Source organism: Pieris brassicae, chromosome 3 (genome assembly GCF_905147105.1).
Source record: "Pieris brassicae chromosome 3, ilPieBrab1.1, whole genome shotgun sequence".
NCBI classification, from domain to species: domain Eukaryota; kingdom Metazoa; phylum Arthropoda; class Insecta; order Lepidoptera; family Pieridae; genus Pieris; species Pieris brassicae.
The window spans coordinates 19509874-19531730 of NC_059667.1; the positions used below are offsets into that span (position 1 = coordinate 19509874).

The 21857-nt window shown below is 35.4% G+C and overlaps 1 protein-coding gene across 1 annotated transcript in view; it reads left to right on the plus strand.

Moving 5' to 3' along the window:
* LOC123707617 (hemicentin-2-like) overlaps positions 1 to 21857 on the plus strand; it is a 61425-nt gene that overhangs the window by 36819 nt on the left and 2749 nt on the right. Inside the window, exons 2-5 of the mRNA XM_045657846.1 lie at positions 3753 to 3837; positions 19977 to 20375; positions 20871 to 21170; positions 21279 to 21489. Coding sequence (XP_045513802.1) covers positions 3780 to 3837; positions 19977 to 20375; positions 20871 to 21170; positions 21279 to 21489 — 968 coding nt within the window. The 5' untranslated portion in view covers positions 3753 to 3779. The remainder of the gene's footprint in view (positions 1 to 3752; positions 3838 to 19976; positions 20376 to 20870; positions 21171 to 21278; positions 21490 to 21857) is intronic.

Genomic DNA, 21857 nt, shown 5'->3' on the forward strand with positions numbered 1-21857 from the left:
CAGCAGATACAGGCAAGCCTAGGCATGGGTATGAGTCGAGTTCAAAAAATATTACACGAACATTTAGGCGTCAGGAAGCTTTGTACCAGATGCATTCCCCATACTTTAATCGACGACCAGAAACACCTTCGCATGGACTAGTGTCGCTAACTGTTAGATAGATAAGTTAAACGGCGGTGACACAAATGCTGTATTTGACATCGTCACAGGTAATGAAAGCTGGATGTATTGCTACGAACACAAAACCAAAAGACAATCAGCTCAGTGTGTGTTTCCTTTCGAGGATCGTCCAACTAAGGTAAAGAAAGGAAGAAGTCAAGGAAAAAAGATGATTGCCTCGTTCTTTGGTAAGGAAGGTCATTTCGTGACAGAATATGGAAGGACAGTTACTGCAGACTGGTATGTCAATCGCTGCTTGCCTGTTGTCTTGGAAAAAAATTGACAGCAGTGCCCTCGAAGCAGGATCCTCCTTCACCACGACAACGCTTCAGTGCACTCCGCAAAACGGACCGTTGAATATTTAACTACGGCAGGTGTCGAAATAATGAGTCATCCGCCATACAGTCTTGACCTGGCGCCCGGCTTTCATTTATTCTGAAGAACTAAAGATAAAATTCGAGGTATTCGCTTTACGAGCTCTGAAGATGCGGTGAAAGCATACAAAAATGCCATAAAAGAGACCTCTAAGGAAGAATGGGCTCACATCTTTTCTCAGTGGGTCCATCGAATGCGACGATGTGTAGAGATTACTTCGAATAACAATAAATTATTGGCAACTTTCTACATTAAGCCGTTTTTCATTTTCTTAACATTTTAAGTGTTACCTAGTCGCGCGCATACCGTGACAATAACCGTCACTCTAAAGTAATCATAGTCAACTTTTTCGAAAAATGCCAAAAAAATTCTTTAATTATGTAGAAATATTTTTTTATGATATTTAAACAAACTAACTAGATAATGCGTTATAATAAAACTTTCAATGTATTAAATACCTTTTTTCTATTCTTAGTGTCGTTTTTTTCTACGAACGTAGAATAAAATTTATGAAGAGATTTTTGCCAATTTGGTAGCAATATGTAAAAAAAACTACCCAATTCTTGATGCTTGAACGCTTACGTTTTCTCTACTAATGGTATAAAGAGGAAATACTTGACTGTTTTTATTTCTTCTGTCACCATTAGAATTCTGCACTCTCCCTGAAAAAGAGGCCCGGCACTAGAATGTTTTTAGAAAATGAATACCGTATGAAATTTTCTATAATGTACCCGAAACTGTAAAAAATATCTTTAATAAATCCCTATATTAGTAAATCCGTGGCGCTATAGCCTTTTTAGGTCTAGGACTCAGATTTCTGTATCTGTTTCATGATCATTTGTAAATCTAATAGACAAGTAGGTGATCAGCCTCCTGTGCCTTACATACGCCGTAGAATTTTTGGGTCGTTCGACCAAATGTTACACGTGCATATAGACTGAAAGTCCTTTGGTAGACAGCCGTAGATCGAGCCTAAGACTTTAGGGATGAGAGTCGCACGCTGAAGCCATCACTGCGTAAACTTTTGACTACGATGGCTGGCCATGCGTCATACTCGTGAACGGGTGCTACTTGTGGTGACTGGTCGTATTGAATTCGTGTTTGCGGTGATGTTAATTATTTCGACTATGTATTTGCGTGTTGTTCCCACGAGAATATAAGTGCGTGCTCCTATTTCACCATGCCTCCTGCTGATAGAGTATCTTCGATAATCTGAAACAAATCTTTGTTTCATTATTATTTATTACTTAAGATGTCATATGGAACATGGTGTAATAGTTGCAGCACCTCACAAACGTTGTGTTAAACAAAAAAACTTGGCGATTAAAAAGAGTTTATTGCCAGTTCTTCTCTTCCGTTCTACGCCCTTAATTTGAGAACTGGCAGTAAATGTAAAATTAGAAGCATTTAATGTATATTTATTTTTTGTGTATATTGTGTTATCTATATGAATAAATGATTTTTGACTTTGACTATAGAGTAACGTGATGTACTACCGATTTATAAAAAAAACATTTGTTATACTATCTACGTAAACCATATGTTTATTATATATTTAATCATATTCAGCAAAGCCGTGACTGAGCGCTACCCTTATATATTTATAATATCTTATCATTGCTTCTTAATGTTTTTTATTCAATAGACCATTAAACAAGGACGGTTATAGATTTGACGGATCATAGTTAATATACTTCAAGCGTCAAATAGTTTTTATTATACACAATATTACGGCCATGAAGTCTGAAAGTATATATATCGCAGTAAATTAGTTAAATCAGAGAGTTTATTTAATCTCTAGACAGTTAAATAAAAATCGATATTAAATCAAGTCGCTAAAGTTCCGTCAGATAAGTGACTGAACGAAACGGTTCTAGGCAGCAAGACTAACCTAACCTTACCATTTACAATAAAGCAAAACACGGAATTTCCAAGCACTCAGTTCATCACGATCACAACGAAATAACAATAACAAATGAAATAATCATAGCGGAGTCTTGTTTTACATTGTTAATCAACACGCTGGCTTTAAGTCAGACAGATAGTTAAACGTTTTCGATGCTGCTTTATTTAAATCAAAATGCTAGCGACTTGATTGAATATTGACATTTAATTAACTGTCGAGAGATTCCATAAACTCTCTGATTTAACTACTCTACTGAGACATATATAAGAGGTACCTGGAAGAACCAATCATTTTGTATTTAAGTTACTTCGATATTAAAATGAAAATCCGAGCAAGGCGGAACTAATAAATGAAGTCAAATTGCCCAGTTCTTTAAATAGCTTAATTATAATAGGTAATTTATTATTAACCCTCGCGGCCGTTATCTGGTGATTACAGTGATTAGTGCGTTAATAAAATAAATAGTTTCCGAAAAAGGCGTCTGTATCGTCGTTATAACGAGTTAATTGTGACGTCACGTGTCAAGAAGCAATGATGGACGTTATGGCCCCACAAATATTATTGACACGATAAGTTAGCCCAATAAGTAGACCATATGATAGCCCACAAACTTTCCTCGGCAGCTAATTTCCATTCATGATTACCGGTTGCGGCCAGTCCACTTTACATATCGCCGGTGTGTTCCTTCATTCTTTATTCGGAACTCCGAGTGAAATGTTAATTCTGATTTGAATATTATGTATATACGTACAGATACCATCTTCAAACGAATTTTATGCAATTATTTCTGTATATTTGGTTAACGTACTAATGATGGAAATATTGGAATTTCCACGGTATTATTTCTACAATATTTATTTCAGAAAAACACAATTCGAAAACATCGGATTATTCAATACGATATAATATTGTTTTTACCTAAAGTATTCAGGCTCTGTTAATAACTTTATGAACTATGGTTCAGACCTTATTCCAAATACAAAATACTTCCATGAAGTGTTCAATTGTGATGTATATACATATATTATAGTGTTTAAAAATTTAAATATAGTCTTATTCCCAACACATAAATACTTACATTATCATAACCTACATAGTAATAATAAAAAATAAATAAATAGGAAATTTGAAAAGGTTTGGTCGCTGTGGCATGACCTTTGTGTAGCATTTCCTCACTGTATTGCATACCAGGCGTCAACTTAAATAATTAATAAACGCTTATACACTTGCACCCCACAGCCCAAGAGTCCACCACAGGACACAAAATCAATGTTGTATGTGTTTTTAATTCTAAATATTTGTTTGTCTACAGCGTGTCGCGGCGATTGTGGGCCGCGGCATGTGGCGGCGTCACGCGCTCACCGCCGCCCTCGTGCTCGCCGCGCATCTTATCAAAGGTGAGATACCCAATATTCTTTTTCGTCGTTATTTTTATATTAAATGTTTATATTTTTATACACATGAATAAGTTTGATCTTGTCTTGCGTAAAAGCCCTATCATAACTACCATCTTTGGCACTGACATTTGATTAATGTACAAAAGCAAAATAAAAACCACACGATAGATCTGTAGTAGATAGCACAAAATACGGACACCGGGTCTCGAAGTTTTTTGTTCTTATCGCTTCCCATCTCAACGGAGCCTAGAACGGCTCTCAGATTTAATTCGCTTAGGAGCAGAAAACCGAGTTTAAAATCTTTTATCAATCTACCGTGCAGGGCGGGTGAGCCGCATCTGAACGAACGAACGACTGAACGAATTAACCGTTAAACCATTCGTAGCTCTCACAGTAGGAACAGGCTTGGGCAGGCAGTAATGTTTTCAGTCGAGATCTTGCTCCGAGTTGCTTACAAACTTTGTACGCGTTGTTTTATGTTTTAATTAAAATCTGGAATATTCATGAACGCTTCGATTTGTTTTCAAGTTACTCGGAAAGTTTAGTAAGGGCATTTGTATAATGTACGTGAACTGTAATTTAATGAAGTAAGTTATACGTGAGGGTCGACACGAAGCGATGGACAGATGTCTGACAAGGTCGACATCATGAGCTCAGCTAGTATGACAGGCTCTCGGCTCCATCAATCACGCGGCTCGCTATATAATTCCGTCTGAATTTTATGATTACACTCGCCTTTTATAATACTTCAATTTTGGTAACTCAAAATGGACCAAATTATATCATACGACCAGTATCATTTTCCTTTATTAGCCGAGAACTTTTTGTTAAAACTAACGTTATTAAAATACTTTGCTTAGCTAAGGATTATTGCTAATGCAATATGGTTATCCGTAGAGTAAATAACTATACGTAATTGACTAACCTCTGGGCTCTCGGTTCACATTTACAGTGCCGTATCACATTACCATGAACTCATGATTTTTCTATAAAATGCAATCTATGCAATCTCAATTATCATTCCATATTTAAATATAGAAGGCATTCGAATAAAAGGAAACCTTATAACGTAAATGATTTCCCTTGATGACAATGTTAGTAGGTGGGACTAATACACATCCGGTGAATAATGTGTCAGTTGTAGTTAATAGTTATAAGAGCAGGTGAGGCGACAGTGTCCTCTCACTGAATACATTACCGAACAATACCCACTCCCCGGATAATTGAATTGCAATTAGTTACAGATTGTCTGTCTTGTCAGTCCCATTGGTATTGTCGTTATTATGCTTCACAACTTATGTTATGATGTAGCTGAATCTATAGACTATATCGTAGATGTCGACTTTATGACTGGCTATTATTAATTAGTCAGAAACTGATTTTAGTCTAGTACCTAAGCATGCAATGTTCGACCAAGAAGTCGGATCCAGCAATTGTCAATGTTACCAAAAAATATTTCTTGTAATATTTGTAATTGTTTAGTAATGTAAGGAAATTACTAGTATATTTTTGTACCATGTCCTATTGAAAGTATAACAATGTTTATTATTGGAGACCATATCGTTATTCTTGATCAATACTTTCATAATACTTGGTTGGTTATTTAGGATAAGTTACAACCTAGATAATTTCTTTCTACAAATTTATATTAATATTGATTTATTTAACAGTTACAAAAGTGAAATATTTCTTGGCAAGTTTTTTTGCTTGCTCACCTTATCAGTGCCAATTGTTACGATTTTATACCATATCGTTATTCTTGATCAATACTTTCATAATACTTGGTTGGTTATTTAGGATAAGTTACAACCTAGATAATTTCTTTCTACAAATTTATATTAATATTGATTTATTTAACAGTTACAAAAGTGAAATAATTCTTGGCAAGTTTTTTTGCTTGCTCACCTTATCAGTGCCAATTGTTACGATTTTATACCATATCGTTATTCTTGATCAATACTTTCATAATACTTGGTTGGTTATTTAGGATAAGTTACAACCTAGATAATTTCTTTCTACAAATTTATATTAATATTGATTTATTTAACAGTTACAAAAGTGAAATAATTCTTGGCAAGTTTTTGTGCTTGCTCACCTTGTCAGTGCCAATTGTTACCATTTTATTAAGATTATTTATGGCTTGTATGATGAAACTTCCATAACAGTATATCCTTCTAGTTAGAACCCCTTTGCAAGCCCTTGTTTGCAGATTGTTTGAGCGCGGCATCATTTCTTTTAATTACCTACACAGTACGGACACCACTCGATTGCGGTGTGATAGGAATGTATGAGATGGGAGACTCCCCCTCCAGAGCCAGAGAGGCTGAAGGGGGAGGACAAAGGACGAGCTGTAGACCTGAGCCGACCCTTTTGTCTACGACGCGCCCTTCGGGACACAATATACACTTTACGTATGCATTGAATAAACACAAGATATTAAAAGAAAATACTACTACCAGAGTACTATACGTTTAATTATCATGGTTTTATTATTCAAGATGAATTTAAATAACTGGAGACCGGTTTGATTGTCATAGGCTATTAAATCATAGTAATATAGTTAATAATTATAACGTGGGTTTATTATTAGGATTAACGGTTAGGTACTAAAAATAATATAGTGGCATCCAGGGGCGGTATCATTTAACATAAGATGAGCTTCCTACTAGTTTGTCCCATCTTCCTTAAAAAAAATATGTGATCAACCTTCTATAATTGGATTTCAGTCATGCCGGTTACTTCACGACGTTTTCCTATGAGATAGTCTCAGATTGATAGAAACTACATTGGTACACGGCCGAGGATCAAACGTACGACTTCAGGGATAAGAGACCCACGCTGACGCCACTAGGCCAACATATGATGTATAATATAAGGTGTTTTAATCTGGTAATACAGCAGTTTCTTACAAACATACAGTACACGGTTAACAGACGATTTTAAACATTTCACGTGCGCTCGTGAATAATTCAGGACATAAGCAGCGTTGTAATTGCACTTTGACTGCCCCTGGCATTCGCACACACGATATATTGGCGCTATATCGTGTAGTGTGCGGTAACACGCGGACCATTTCCGCAATGCATATACGTGTCGATATACATCGCGCGAGACAAGCGAAAAATAATGGACAAAAAAATCAGTGGCTTCAATTTTGACTTGTATATCAGCTAATTCTTTAATTATTATTTATATTTATATTATCACGCCTTTTGGTCTATATGCAGAGACCAAGATTTCCACTGGCTACGACATCCCTCTTTCAGTAGTGAGTGTTCCAGATGCATAATAAACATATATTTTAATTTATTACATTAGTAATATGTATTCGTAACCCACACAAACTAGAAGAATTCAGTTATTTGTCAAAACGTATTTGTATTTGTTTGTGAACATTTTGTAGCGTTTACAATGACATATATATATATTGCTATATATACTGGCTTTTATTACTGAGCTATATATATACAAAGCTTCTATCTTGATAGTAATAACGAATTATATTAAATTTAAATTAGATTCATAACAAATCAATCTAGAGTTTACTAAGAAGCGTTTTCGAATCAATTGATTCAGAACATGAAAATATGAAGATTTTCATCCAAAATATCTATACCTTCCTATCTAACTATTCCGTGATAATTGTATTTACATTTAATTAGTTGCTATGTACTCCCTTTTCCCATTAATACACGGTTAGTTGCACTGAGGTATATTGTTTTGACGGTACTTCTTACTGCCATTAAACTAACTACACAGAGCAGACACTCTTGCTTGCTATGTTATTTTAGTGTGACATAATGCTTAAATGTAACTTTCTTATAAGATCCCATTTTGGGATCGTGTTATGCTACAAATAAGTATCAGTTTAGTTTATTTTTTGTTCCGGCCGCCCTCCTTTTGATTTCATTACGTTCAATTTTTTTTAATTGTAATGTAACGAAGTGTTAATTAATAAATATATTTAATTATAGTTATATATTGTTTATTGCTTAATTATATAATATTTAGTAACACTTCGTGGACACTTCGAGACTGTGGTTTAGAATGTATGTATCAATACGTCCTAGGCCCGAGGGTAGATATTACAAATTACAATGTTCCAAATGTTGGTATGTAGATACTTAAAAGGTTAGTCTGAGTAAAATCATATTAAGGCGAGACGAAATTCGCGGAGCTAGTTTAAAAAAAGTGAAAATAACTTACGTTTTAACGACCAATAGTGTTTTTATGTAATACCTTTTGTATTACACGTAGTCTAAGATCCTTTTAAATTACTCCAAATAGATCAGAAAGCCGTATCCTACCCAGAAGGCAAGTCATTAAAAAACCATAAAATCTAAATATAATCACTATACCGTATCCCTAACTAACAATTAACATCGTGCCTTCCCTACTGGATAAACAAAGAGTTGCGGTGGCGATGGAGGCTTGCAGGAGGGCCGTCCTCAATACTCGACGTCTGTCTTTCATTAATACTTGTGTCTGTGTGCGCACAGACAGACATACAACGATACTGAACTACGGGGATCTACTTTGTATTATTCTGTTGAGGGGAGACTGGTGCAATCTTCTTGTTATTGTCTGTATAATTGGAATCCATTGTAATTGTTCATAAGGGAGTTCGTTTATACGCAAAAACAGAGGCTTTTGATGCACAATATTCATAAACGGACGAGACGTGATAATATTTAGCCTAAATTCGGGCCGTCTATGAATCCTGATATACCGGAAAAGGATTTGACTTATTAAAAATTAAGAGGGGTGAACATGAGGGTTATATACATTTTTAAAACCCTATCGTGAAATAAACTCGAGTAAAGAGCTCTTCCAAAATTTTAAAATAAAAATTGAGGTAGGCGATAAACTCTCCCAGACCTATCGAACATACATAAAAAATTTCATAAGAATCTGTATTACCGTTTTAGAGGAAATTATTTGTCAACACTGTGGCGTGACAATTTTGCATATAAAGTTATAGTTATATGTTAGCTGTTAACTTTTCTATTTTAAGAGTTAGAATGATTACAATAACGTAGTAGTAAGTAGTTTATATCATGCTGGAGTTTTTACTATATTTATTAGAATACTATAGTAGAAAAGTATTTTATGAAATAAAATATTATATGACAGCAGCACTTTATAATTATAACCATGAATAAACATACCAAGCATATGGAAATAGTAATTGTTTAAACTTATTCTACAATGAAGCAGGAACACAATAATGGGTTAATAATTAATTAATAAATTAAATTAAAAAAAAAACTTGACATCCTATACATAGTACCTATGGGTAACCTTTCGTAAACAATAGTTGTATCCGACAGGAATGTTACACATAATCAAATGTTGTTCGTAAGCGTTATAACGCTTAAACAAGTGAGGGTCACGTATCCCCATATAATGACGGCAGAATGGAATAGAGCAAACCGGAGAAAAGCAGATCGAAGCGGCAATATAAAGTAAGGATATTTATAATTAATTGGTTTTAATAAAGATGAAACTATTTCGTTTGATATACTACAAATATCATAGGATTTACTTGCTAGTATGGTGATGTATGCAGAACATTAAACAACGGAATGTTGCATACCTAGGCCACGTGTTTCGCCATGACCGCTACCACCTCCTCCAATTAATTATATTAAGTAAAATCCAGGGTAAACGGCGTGTAAAAGAAAGAAATCATGGCTTGCGGATGAGTTGCAGCATCTGGCACAGGACATAACACCATTCTAGAGACTGACGGCCAACCTCCAGTAATGGAGAGGCACTTAAAGAAGAAGATGGTGATGTTAACTTGAAAACTCAAAAACCACTGATCAGCTACTTGTCTAAAGAACAGAAATGAAGCAGACGTAGAAATGTGCTTGCCCCATTGTGCGGCATTTCATACAAGTTGAGTTAGGTTAAGTCTTCTGTACTACAAATCAGTAAGGACGTATTTCATTGTTCGCTTGTGGTTCTCCCGTATTTGGCGCTTGGCGACATCTGGTGAGCGCTTGCCCCATTGTGCGGCATTTCATACAAGTTGAGTTAAGTTAAGTCTTCTGTACTACAAATCAGTAAGGACGTATTTCATTGTTCGCTTGTGGTTCTCCCGTATTTGGCGCTTGGCGACATCTGGTGAGCGCTTGCCCCATTGTGCGGCATTTCATACAAGTTGAGTTAAGTTAAGTCTTCTGTACTACAAATCAGTAAGGACGTATTTCATTGTTCGCTTGTGGTTCTCCCGTATTTGGCGCTTGGCGACATCTGGTGAGCGTTTGCCCCATTGTGCGGCATTTCATACAAGTTGAGTTAAGTTAAGTCTTCTGTACTACAAATCAGTAAGGACGTATTTCATTGTTCGCTTGTGGTTCTCCCGTATTTGGCGCTTGGCGACATCTGGTGAGCGTTTGCCCCATTGTGCGGCATTTCATACAAGTTGAGTTAAGTTAAGTCTTCTGTACTACAAATCAGTAAGGACGTATTTCATTGTTCGCTTGTGGTTCTCCCGTATTTGGCGCTTGGCGACATCTGGTGAGCGCCCACAAACTTCAGCAACACAAATATTCATAAAACAAACAAACAACTGGATCCCTTATGTAAATATGACGCGAGTGTGCGAGTTGGTCGTATGAGATACGTAATTGAATCACACTTGTGTTTGAACAGTGATCTATACACTGTAATGTTGGCTTAAGGTAACCTAATGTATGTATATATGTATAGTACGAAGGTTTTTTTTATTTGAATTATATAGATATATATTTTAAATTTCTGTAATAAAACCAGTGGCGCTACAACATGTAGTTCTTGGTCATAGATTTCTAAAACAAAAGAATAAATGACAAATATTATATTTATAATTAAATTGATGCTATGAATTGAAATGCTGAAGGGAGTGCCTGCGTCTTGTTATACTCTCGGGGCCTAACTTCGACGATTGTGTTAACGCCACGCTTATAAACCTAAGAAAGCCAGCAAAAGTTAGCAAATTTACAGTGTGGCTCGTACATGTTATTTTTTTTTATAAAGCTTTTTGTGCCTGACACACGTCGTCGATTTTTAGGTCTAAGGCAAACGGTTTTCTCTCGATGTTTTTCTTCACCGTATGAGCGAATGTTTATTTCGTAATATGAAGGAAAAGTTTATTGGTACACATGGCTTCAGTATCTAGAATCGCACGCTCAAGCCCCTAGACCAACACTGATTCAAGAAATTTAAATATAGTTACAAGGCTAACGAAAAAACGACGCGTTCTCAAATCTGAAGATTACCAAAATTTTACCCTACGTCATTAGCCTAGTTAAGGTTTCAATTTTATTATATAATCATATATTTTTTTCAGTCATGCGATCCTCTGAAACAGTTATTAAAATTTTAATAAACGCCCGTAACCTAAAGTAATTCGTGAATCGATTCGAATGGCCCATGCGCAATGGTCGAAAAATATTTTAGTAATATTAAAAGCCCTACGTTTATTATTACGACACAATTTGAATTTTTTTTATATTTACCAATGATAAATATCTTTTTCCAGCATATACAACACTAATCAAGCTTCAACTGATTAAATATAGACCGAGATTCCATCCTATAATCCCTTCGGGCTACTTAGTATTAAATGCTGACACAGAACTTTATCTTTTAGTTTGTTCGGAGTTGTGTAGTTCAATTATTGTTGGTTCCAGTTACCTGCTCTAGTGTCAGTGTTTGCAGTCACTCATGTGCAGCAGAAACTTCGACCATTAACACTTTTATTTCCTACAATTCATAATCAATATTCAACGAGATCAGACGCGGAACAAATATTTCATTTTTAAAATAAGAAGCGTTCTATTCAAAGAATAACGTAAGCTTTTAATTAAGGAAATTTCGAGTAAAAATGAAGACTGTGACATTTTCAATCTCTCAACCCGGGAGCGAAGACCTTTGACGTGTGGAGCTCTACGCGTCGGATGTCATTCGAAAATACTCCTTCCAATTTCAACAAACGCGAGTGGCGCCATTTCGTACATTCGGCGAGTAACTTGAAAAGAGCTCTTGAATTACAAGGATGTTGCCTTTTACGTCCCAGGGAAAGGGAAGGGGCGGGGAAGGAGGAATGAACAGGTCACACATCGCGGGACGGCGCTATGGAAGCGAGAGAAAATAAAACGTGGGAATTCGAGCGACGAGCGAGCGGCCGACCTGCTTGTAAAACTCTAAACATAATTTGTACGTGGTACATTTTTGCTTCATACTTTATACTGCTATTTACGCGAGCGCTGCATATATATAATACATAAAGCTTACACAACATATTATGCGCTTATATGAACTTTTCAAAGCTCTTTTATTAAAGGGTGATTAATTTATACGAATTTATAACGAGATCGAGTTTTAAAGTGTTAAATATTTTTGTGAATAAGTGTTAACTAGTGTTTTGTAGTTGGGATTCGCGTATGTTTATAAATAATTGTTAACGTTGAAGAGGTGAATGCGAAGTGAGACAACGCCACTTGATGTTAATTCGAATAATTCCCGGCGACTACACTGTCCTCTGCATTGTTTATTCACAAATAACACACATTGTTGTATGTAAAGCTGTGTTAACACGTCCATAACATCGCTTCACTTTGTGTACTTTATTTGTAGTCTAATTTCGTATTAATAATTAATGAAGTGGCGTATAAATTTCGCTTATAGTCCTAGCCTAGCCTAGGTTTAGTGGGAGATGAGCCCATTAATTTTATATACACTTCTAAGCTATATAATTAATAACATGAAAATATTTTTGCCGATCTACTTAATTATTCAAAGGTTCAAAGATACTTTATTTCTCAAATAATAACATTAACTTTACGAGGAATTTTCGAGTAGGTTTGTTCTGTACATCGTGTCATGAAATGATTTGGAAATAAGCTATATAAAATAAAATTACTTTATACAAAAATGTAGGTAGGTCGCATCTATGTTACAATATGCATTATGTGACTACCGAATAGTTTGATAACCTATGTAGAAGCCTTTAACCGCGGTCGACTTCCAAACTACTTACTTAAATGACATGCCCATTGGAGCTTTTCTTATAAAAACCGAAATAGCGTATATTTGTTTTTAACTGATCCGCTATCAGAGTAACGAAGCAGTCAATCTGATTTTACTGTTTCTGTGGTAAATGGAATATTTGGTGCCTGGGTGATGTTCTCATTACAGCCGTAAGGCCACAGTTTCCTTTACTTTATGATGCTTTAAGGAAGTTTGTGCACAAGTAATAAACATTAAACACAGGCTCTAATGGACGGCGTAACCGAAATTGATGTGTTGTTCGGCGTGGGTTTATGAGTCGCGTCTCGATCGCGAGCCAAATTGCTTTCTCTACATTCTTCGTATTTCTGCATCCCAGCCATATGTTTGGTACAGTCGCAGCACTCGTTTTTATTTATTACATTTTACCACATAGAACAGTTAGAGAATGATTAACTTAGTTGCTATCCGCCTAACCTCGGCTGTGTCCCAATGAATTTGTTTCGCTTTAAGACTTAACCAGTATACTTTACCTTATATACTACTAGCTGTCCCCGCGAACTTCGTTTCTCCTTAATGTGGTCTAAATAACACGTGGTTGGCTATGCTAACACCAAAAATTACAAAAAGGAGAAATAATTGAATTTCACGGTATTTCGTTTACTAAAAAATAAATTTAATTTATACTTACGCCTCAATAACACGTGGTAATCATGATATTGAATGGGCTACCATACACGTTTGTCGGTTTACCATAGCAGTGCCATCTATTGATTACTTACTCAACCTCTTACAACTCAACAGTCGAAAAGTATCGACATCTGTTAGAATCTTTTGGAATTAACAGATAATTGTGCCTGTCAATTAATTATAGACAAATAATTTGAAATAAAATTGCGACTATAATTAAAGATTTAAGCTATCCTATCTCTTAAGTTGGACCAGACTGCTCACGGTGTGCCAATGTAATTTAAAATCGGTTAAGTAGTTAAGGAGTCCATCGCGGACAAACATCGTCACAGGAGATTTATATATATTAAGATTTACTAAAGTCGGGGTTTGTAGTTGTAGGTATTTAATAATGCATAGATTTTATTTAGAAGACTTAAGAGGATATTTATAATCACAACATACTCGGCTACCACCGCTTGTAGGATTAGATCCTTATTACTATGCAACCCTGTTTCCATGTGAACAAATTGCCCAGGCAATAGCTAGTTATAAATAAAAGTTACTGAAACATATGAAATACATAAAGTATTTTGAATAAAGCCTTTGACCGTCCGAGCACACGAAACACAAAACGTCCCAAAATTTTCAGTTTTATTATAAACCTTTGTCTAGTCAAAGAAATTTTCGTAAAGGTAAAGTCTTGTGAGTTTAGGGTTTGTTAGGGTAAAGTAATTACCATCTAATATTATTTATTTAAATAATAACATATTCACACATTAAAGTCCTTAGTAAATGTCTTGTGTATAGGGGATTTTTGTTAATTAGGTATTTGATTTATTTACAAATCAAGTTGAGCTAAGTCTTTGTGATCTTAATCGCCCACACTGGATTAATTTAATTTCGTACTCAAATAAAAATGCATTTAATTCTATAAAACTGTATTTTCATTTAAACGTTCATTATATTATATCGTACTCGCGTTAATAAAGTGTAAAAAGATTTCTGAAGCAAAACATTTCAATATAAACTTTATTAGTGAACATTCCACAGTTTTCAAGAGAGCGAAATTAAAGCTAATATATCATATTACTTCAATATGAACTTTGTCATAAAGGTGCCTATAGCACTTCTAGTAACATAACATTTTTAGGTAGTAGTTTATTGCATTACAATTTCCTATAATATATTTTATTTATTCGTCTGATCGATCAATGCGAGCATCAATCAATACAAAACTCGGACAACTGTTGTCTTCAAAAAATTACTTTATAGGCTTCTAGTAGATTTAAAAACGATGTCAATTTATAGTCTACGAGCCAGTTTCATGACCTTTACCGTACAAACAAATGCTAATAAAGCACATACAAAGAAAATTCCATTGGCGCAAAGTGAATCACGTCAAGTATTGAGAAGATATAAATATACTTAGCGTATTTGAAATCGTTCTGCTTCATTAGCTTCCTCCAATTTTACTTTGCAAACGTTACCATACCATCAGACACGTTAATTTTCTTTACCACTGCAACTACATAAAGATATTTAAAGTTTTTGATAACTTTTCGGTTTAAGTAATATCCATTTAATATTTTAACCCAGTTATCTTTCAGGCATCTTCTCCCGCTATATGCTAATCTGACCGTAGGTCGTAGGTTCGATCCCCGGCTGTGCACCATTGGATTTTTTTCTATGTGCGCATTTAACATTAGCTCGAACGGTGAAGGAAAACATCGTGAGAAAACCGGCTTGCCTTAGATCCAAAAAGTCGACGGTGTGTGTCAGGCACAGAAGGCTGATCACCTACTTGCCTATTCCATTCACAAACGATCATGAAACAGATACAGAAATCTGAGGCCCAGACCTAAAAGGTTGGACCGCCATTGATTTATTATATTTTTTGTGCTAATCTGACATTTATTTATACATTTGTATTATTAAAAACAATATTTAACTATAGATAAACCTTAAAATTTTACTTTATTTTACTATATTTTTAGTATAATATATAAATTATATACACAAAGGCTTTGTATAGACACATCTAAGCCTTGAAGTTTTCACTGTCTGCGGTTTACCGTTTGACCTTCAAGATAATCGCATATTTTCGTGTTTAGTCATCGTACTAACTTTATTGTACTCATTTTTGGTATACGGAAACCTACATAAGGATCATTTGGCATCTATAATTTATGTTATTAAGTCTTTGTTAAGTATAAAGACCTCAACTTTTTTTATTTAACAAACTATATTTTTACCTCTCCTTTAATCTATCGTAAAATAGTTTTTTTCTGGGACGACAACGCTAACTATGCGGAACATTGTACAGCTTGTCCTACTAAAAATAAACTAGGAAGTTTGTGTTAAGTATCAGTTACTGCCATAAATATGTTATTAAAAGCTTTCTATTCTCAATTTTTAATAATTAGTAAACAAGTATAACTCCCTTAAAACTCTGTAATCACAAGTTGTTAGTATGCGCTACGCCGTAGCGGTTAACGTGCCTTCTACAGCGCATAGAGCTACGTAGTTCAGAATCCACGACGGATAAATTAAACGGGAAAATATATTTTCACGTCTGCTTCGCGCATATCCGCTTAAACTTTTAACTATTTTATATTTTGCTGAAAGTGAGTTATTAAATATCTTCTCTCGTTCTTCCGCAGTGGTTTACTTTACATTACCTAATAGTTGCATAATTTTCATGAAATTCTTTGTACAATACACTGTCTTAAGTTATCCAGAATCTATTAAATGATAATGCTATTAAATGTTATGGGGCATGGATCACAAATACGTACTATAAAGTACAAAATCAAACGACCAACCTATTAATTATTTCTTCGTAAAACATCAATACTATGTTTTAAACGCTAAACTTCAAAAGCCTTCAAACAATTTTGTATTTCCGGCAAAGGTGTATTTATATTAATGTTTAATTACAAATAAAACAAGACTGTATAACAATGTTTGGAATTCTGAGTTATTTAAACAGGTTTAATAGTCTTATTTCTATTTCCACGGTGGAAATGCATTTGCGCCCCCAAAGGTTTCATGGGTATGTGGGATTTGACCCACACCAGAATCTCTGCTATTCAGAGACTGGGTGATCAATACCCACTAAAGCCACCTCGAGTAGTTCCTACAAAGCCACGTTGCAGAGACTCCGGGGTCGCTCGCATTCAATCGGGACCTCTACGCCATGTAAGGCTTTATAGACATGAAATTGTTAGTTTTTAATTTAATTTCCAACAATCTAATTTCTGAAATAAGATGCGTCTAACATTCATATTTACCGGCTTAAATGTCACAAATGTCTTTAAAAAAATTAATTGTCAAAATGTTAATACCAAACATAAATAAATTATTGCAATACAAACATTGATCGACCTATCACTGATTGTATATGAATTTAGTTAGCTCAGTTCTGGTAATTTTACAGTATGGCTCGCTCGAACGAAAGGCCTCGCCCTCCCCCGCCCTTCTAGGCCAGCTGATAACTTTGATAAAACTGTTCCGAATGTCTCCGTTGAGTCCCGGGAATCGCACACCCGTACACCAGAGCGCGACGCACTGCAGAGCGTTGCATAAGCGGCCACTATTACTAAATTGACACAAATTCTATAGAGCCATGAATGCGCACACTTTTTTAATCTGCATTTATTTACCGAGTATTTAGAGTGATTCGAGGCCGCGTTGCTTAATATTAATTGCGACTCGGCTTTCGCGTAGATGAGAAAAGTTTCAAATTACTTTTGAGATCTGTATATACGCTTAATGAAATTTAATTAGGCTTCTTTTCTGTAATCCTGTATGGGTGAAAGAAATACTAAGTAATTAGAGAATTGCGTGTTCTTTAATGCATCCTATACAACAGTACCAAGTTTAAACATTTGAATATCAAATCTAAATAAAGTATTTGCAAGTGTTTAACAAAAAAAATCTTTTTAATTAATTAAACATCAAATATAAACATTATTAGAATTTTAATATTTTACGATGCTTGGAAGTAATAAAAATAATTATATTTATCGTATTTTTTGGATTGACATATAATTTATTAGCACTATTTTTAAGCCTTACACATTTCTGAGGAGACAGCTTTAACGTTTATATTAAAATAATTTTAGATTTATCATAATGCTGCGATATATGAGAGAAATCATCTCAAATGCTCTTGTTTTGCTTCGAAGCGTGTGTTCTAATTAAAACACCACACTATAGAACCCGCTCACTATACTTCCGACTAGTCTTTTTGTCAAAAGTAGGTCGGCCGCGGCGAGCCAAGGCGAGCGACGCCTGGGTCAAGCCCATGTGTAGATGAACTAGCTTTATCATACAAATTCTTTTAGAAATCCATTTGTCTCTATCAAATTTTACATTAAAAACATGATTTCGTTGATTTAGTTAAAATTAGAATACGCATATATAAAAACAATTGTGATCCACTCCAAGACAATTCATATAGGCATAACACGCGTCATATCCTGTCATGTGTGTGTGTGTCAACGCGGTTTGGACTAGAGATTATGTTGACCAATCAGAATCGAAGAAAGCGCACAATGATTTTTGTCATTTCAATCTCACCTTTCAATTTTTTTTTTAAATATGGCACGACGAGTGTTAGTAATTGTGTCGGTATGTATAAACATTTATGGTTTTTAAATAGTTTAGTATCAGTGATGTTTGGTTATGGATATCGATGGTGGGGTCACAGTATATATATGTATGTTTTTTTTTGTTTTAACTGATGTTTGTTTCTTTTATGTGTTATTTGGGAGCATACATAAAATTTTAAAGATTTACTTCAATTGCGGCCGTATTAAGTACTATATAATCCAACAGTTTTAGATTATAATTATTTTGAAAGATGCATATACTAGTGAACTTAAGATATGTTCACTAGGTATACACATACACATTATAATTAAAGACGTGAGTGAAAGAAAGGGATAAGTGGTTTTTTTTAGATTTTAAGTAAATGGAAGTGAAAGTTTTACTACAATTTTCAAAACAAGTCGTTAAAAAGATTAGTTATGGCTTAAATTTGAATGCAAAGTAGAGTGAGTGATCTTAAATATTGATTGATATATACGGGTATGTTGGTAATAAAACTCTTGCGATTTTATTTATTGTTATATTCAGTTAATAATTCTTCCATCTTCAACTTAAACTATTTGTCCCTGCTAATAAAATTAGGTGCTAAGTACGAATATTGATAGACATGTTATATTGTTTTGATAAACATAACCAGCCTCTTCAAAAACTTAAGGTATTATATAATTATATCACATTTGTTATATAAAACATACTATTGTTGGCTTCAAATTGACTCAAAAAAATAGCGATATTCTGCCTTCACGCACTTTAGTTGGTCTCGGAGGTTATGTTTTTTTTTCTACTGAAATAGTACCATACTTACCAGTCTTACCTGTAATTTCTAAATTCGCAGACAACTTCGATCTCTTTTTTGATATGTCAACCTTTTTAAACGGTGTCATTTCACCGTACGATTATTTGTATAGATAATAGATCCTCCTCAACTCGAATCCATTTGATACCATCCCTATAACAGATTTTTCTATTGGCTACATCTTTTTTCCTATTAATCTTTTCTCTTGTAGCTCACTAATTTCTCTATGTTTAAGATAAAAAAAAATTTATTATCTAAAAATGTTTATATCGGACCATTTTAATAACTTAAAACAAATCCAATACATAAGCATTTGCAACCTAGCACAGGCACCGGACAAGTAAGAGTAGGGTACTGCATAATAAAGGTTGCATTTCGAAGCAAGATTCACCGCAAACCGCAAAACCTCACCGAGATTTATTGAAACTGTATATTGGCCCTCCTCCTCTTCTCCCAGAGTTGAACAATTCCCTCGACGTAAAGACGCTTAATGGAACTAAAAATATTTCTTATATCAATCGTAATATAAAAGTAAATTTAAAAGAGTCTTGGAGACCGTCGAACTTGTATTTATTTATATTTAAATTGTAACTGTTTAAAGTGTTTCAGTTTCCTATTTATCCACTGTTAATTATTATTATTATGTAGGTGATGAATATTGTAACTCTATATACTCTACATTTATGTCTAAATATACGGAAATAACTTTAATGGTTTCATAACATATGTGTTATATCTCACTGACTTTACAACTTACATAACATTAGCAATTATAACTAGTATACTCTAATTCACATACAAAGAGGCGATTTTATAGTCAAAAGTTAAGAAAACAATAACGTAGAAGAGAACACAGTACTATCTTAGCCATAACCTTTTGTATTCAGTCACCGTGACCACGCATGCTGTAAAGCACGCGAAACGTCGGAAAATTTTAAAATAATTAAGAGTAAAAATATTTAAGAGTTTATAATAATACAAATAGCTTTAATCCGGTTAAAAAATTGTTTTCTTTCAATGTATTGAATATTAAATATTAATATGTATTTGTGATCAATTGCAGTTCTGTCGTGCGGCGAGGCGCGTGGCACAGGTGGCGCGGGAGGGGCGGGCAGCGCAAGCCGCGCGCGGCGCTATGTGGGGCTGTACACAGGCCCGTACTTCGACCCGGCGGCGCCGAACAATGTGACAGCACAGCTGGGCACGCATGCCTACCTGCCCTGCAAGGTGCGCCAGCTTAGCAACAAATCAGTCTCGTGGATACGCCGTCGTGACGCACACATACTCACTGTCGACCGATTCACCTTCATCGCCGATGAGCGCTTCCAGGCCTTCCTCGTCGAGGCCACAGACACATGGACGCTGCAAGTCAAGTACGTGCAGCCGCGCGACGCTGGCCTTTACGAATGCCAGGTCGGGACCGAGCCAAAGATGAGCCACTTCGTGCAGCTCAACGTTGTGGGTAAGACCTCCTACTTCCTTGAAAAGTAAATTCCTACACGAAAACAATTGTAGTCGGCACTACGCTCAATTTACATGGGTACATGTTTAAGAAGTGTCCTTATGAACAGCAAATAAACTCAATCCTATTCAAATAATTTCTTATTTTATAATAAAAGCAGTTTGTTCGCGTAAGTATTTACATATATCTTATTCTAATGATATCTAGCACAAACTCCGTTTGCCAATTGGCAACAGCACCTCCGAGTTTCTTTATTCGCTATTATCGAGCGCCTCCAATAAATTCCCATATTTTGTGAATATATCGTCCCATAGCTATGTATCATTAAAAATTTTAGGATTTTCTCCTTATAGTCATAACTTTCTAACTTAAACCCGAACTAAACATTCTTGGACTAAAGTCTATAAATACTTTAATACCATACATTATGTTTATAGCTCCCATAAACACAGCAAGATATAATATCTAATATGACAATGTCGTGGTATATTCCAGTGCCTAAGATTGAAATCGCAGGCGAGAGTGAGATCTACGTGAAAGCGGGCAGCACGGTCAGCCTCAAGTGCATAATCACACAGGCGCTGGAGGAGCCCGCCTATATATTCTGGTACCACAACGATCAGCGAGTGCTGAGCTACCGGCGCGGTCTTCGCGATATCCGGGTAGAGCGAGTGGGACCCGACACCACCGTAGGTCACCTCGTCCTACACCATCCTGTGCGCGAAGACTCCGGCAACTACTCCTGCGCACCATCTAACCTTGACTCAGCTTCCGTCGTACTCCATGTGCTTAGTGGTAAGTGAGCTGATGTGATTAAATTTAATTGTATATTATATATAAATGATAATATAGTATAGCATTCAATTTAATCACATCGATCACACACTACTTTTCTGGTTTCAGGTGAGCAACCAGCCGCTATGCAGCATGGCAATGCAGCGCGGCCCGCTGCACCCAATGCCGTACTATTGACTTTAGGTGCACTCACCGCATTATGGGGTATGTCACGGGGTCCACGAGTTCCATCGCGGGGTGATCCAGGTCGGGGTGTAGCAGTATTGCTAGCTCCATTCATTCCGCTTATCCGTCTGCTCGCCTTCGTGGTGTCTACATTGTGAGTATCTTCTTTTATTTTTACGTTTCAAAAACGTTTTATTGCTAGTCACCTTTGCTCTTCAAGTCTCAGGACAAATTAATTTAAAGGACCAAGTCTCGTAGAAAAGAGTTGCGGAGAGTTTAATGCCAGTTCTTCTCTTCCGTTCTACGCCCTTCATTTGAGAACTGGCAGTAAATGTAAAATTAGAAGCATTTTAATATGTATTTCTTTATTGATGATCATAAGTGTACATTGTGTTACCTAAATGAATAAATAATTTTTTATTAGAATTTGAATACGATTCATAATAACTCCTTTTTTTTTTAATAAGGGGAATGCATTTCCGCCCTGTGTGAGAGACTCGCTCTAAAAGCCCTACCCACTAA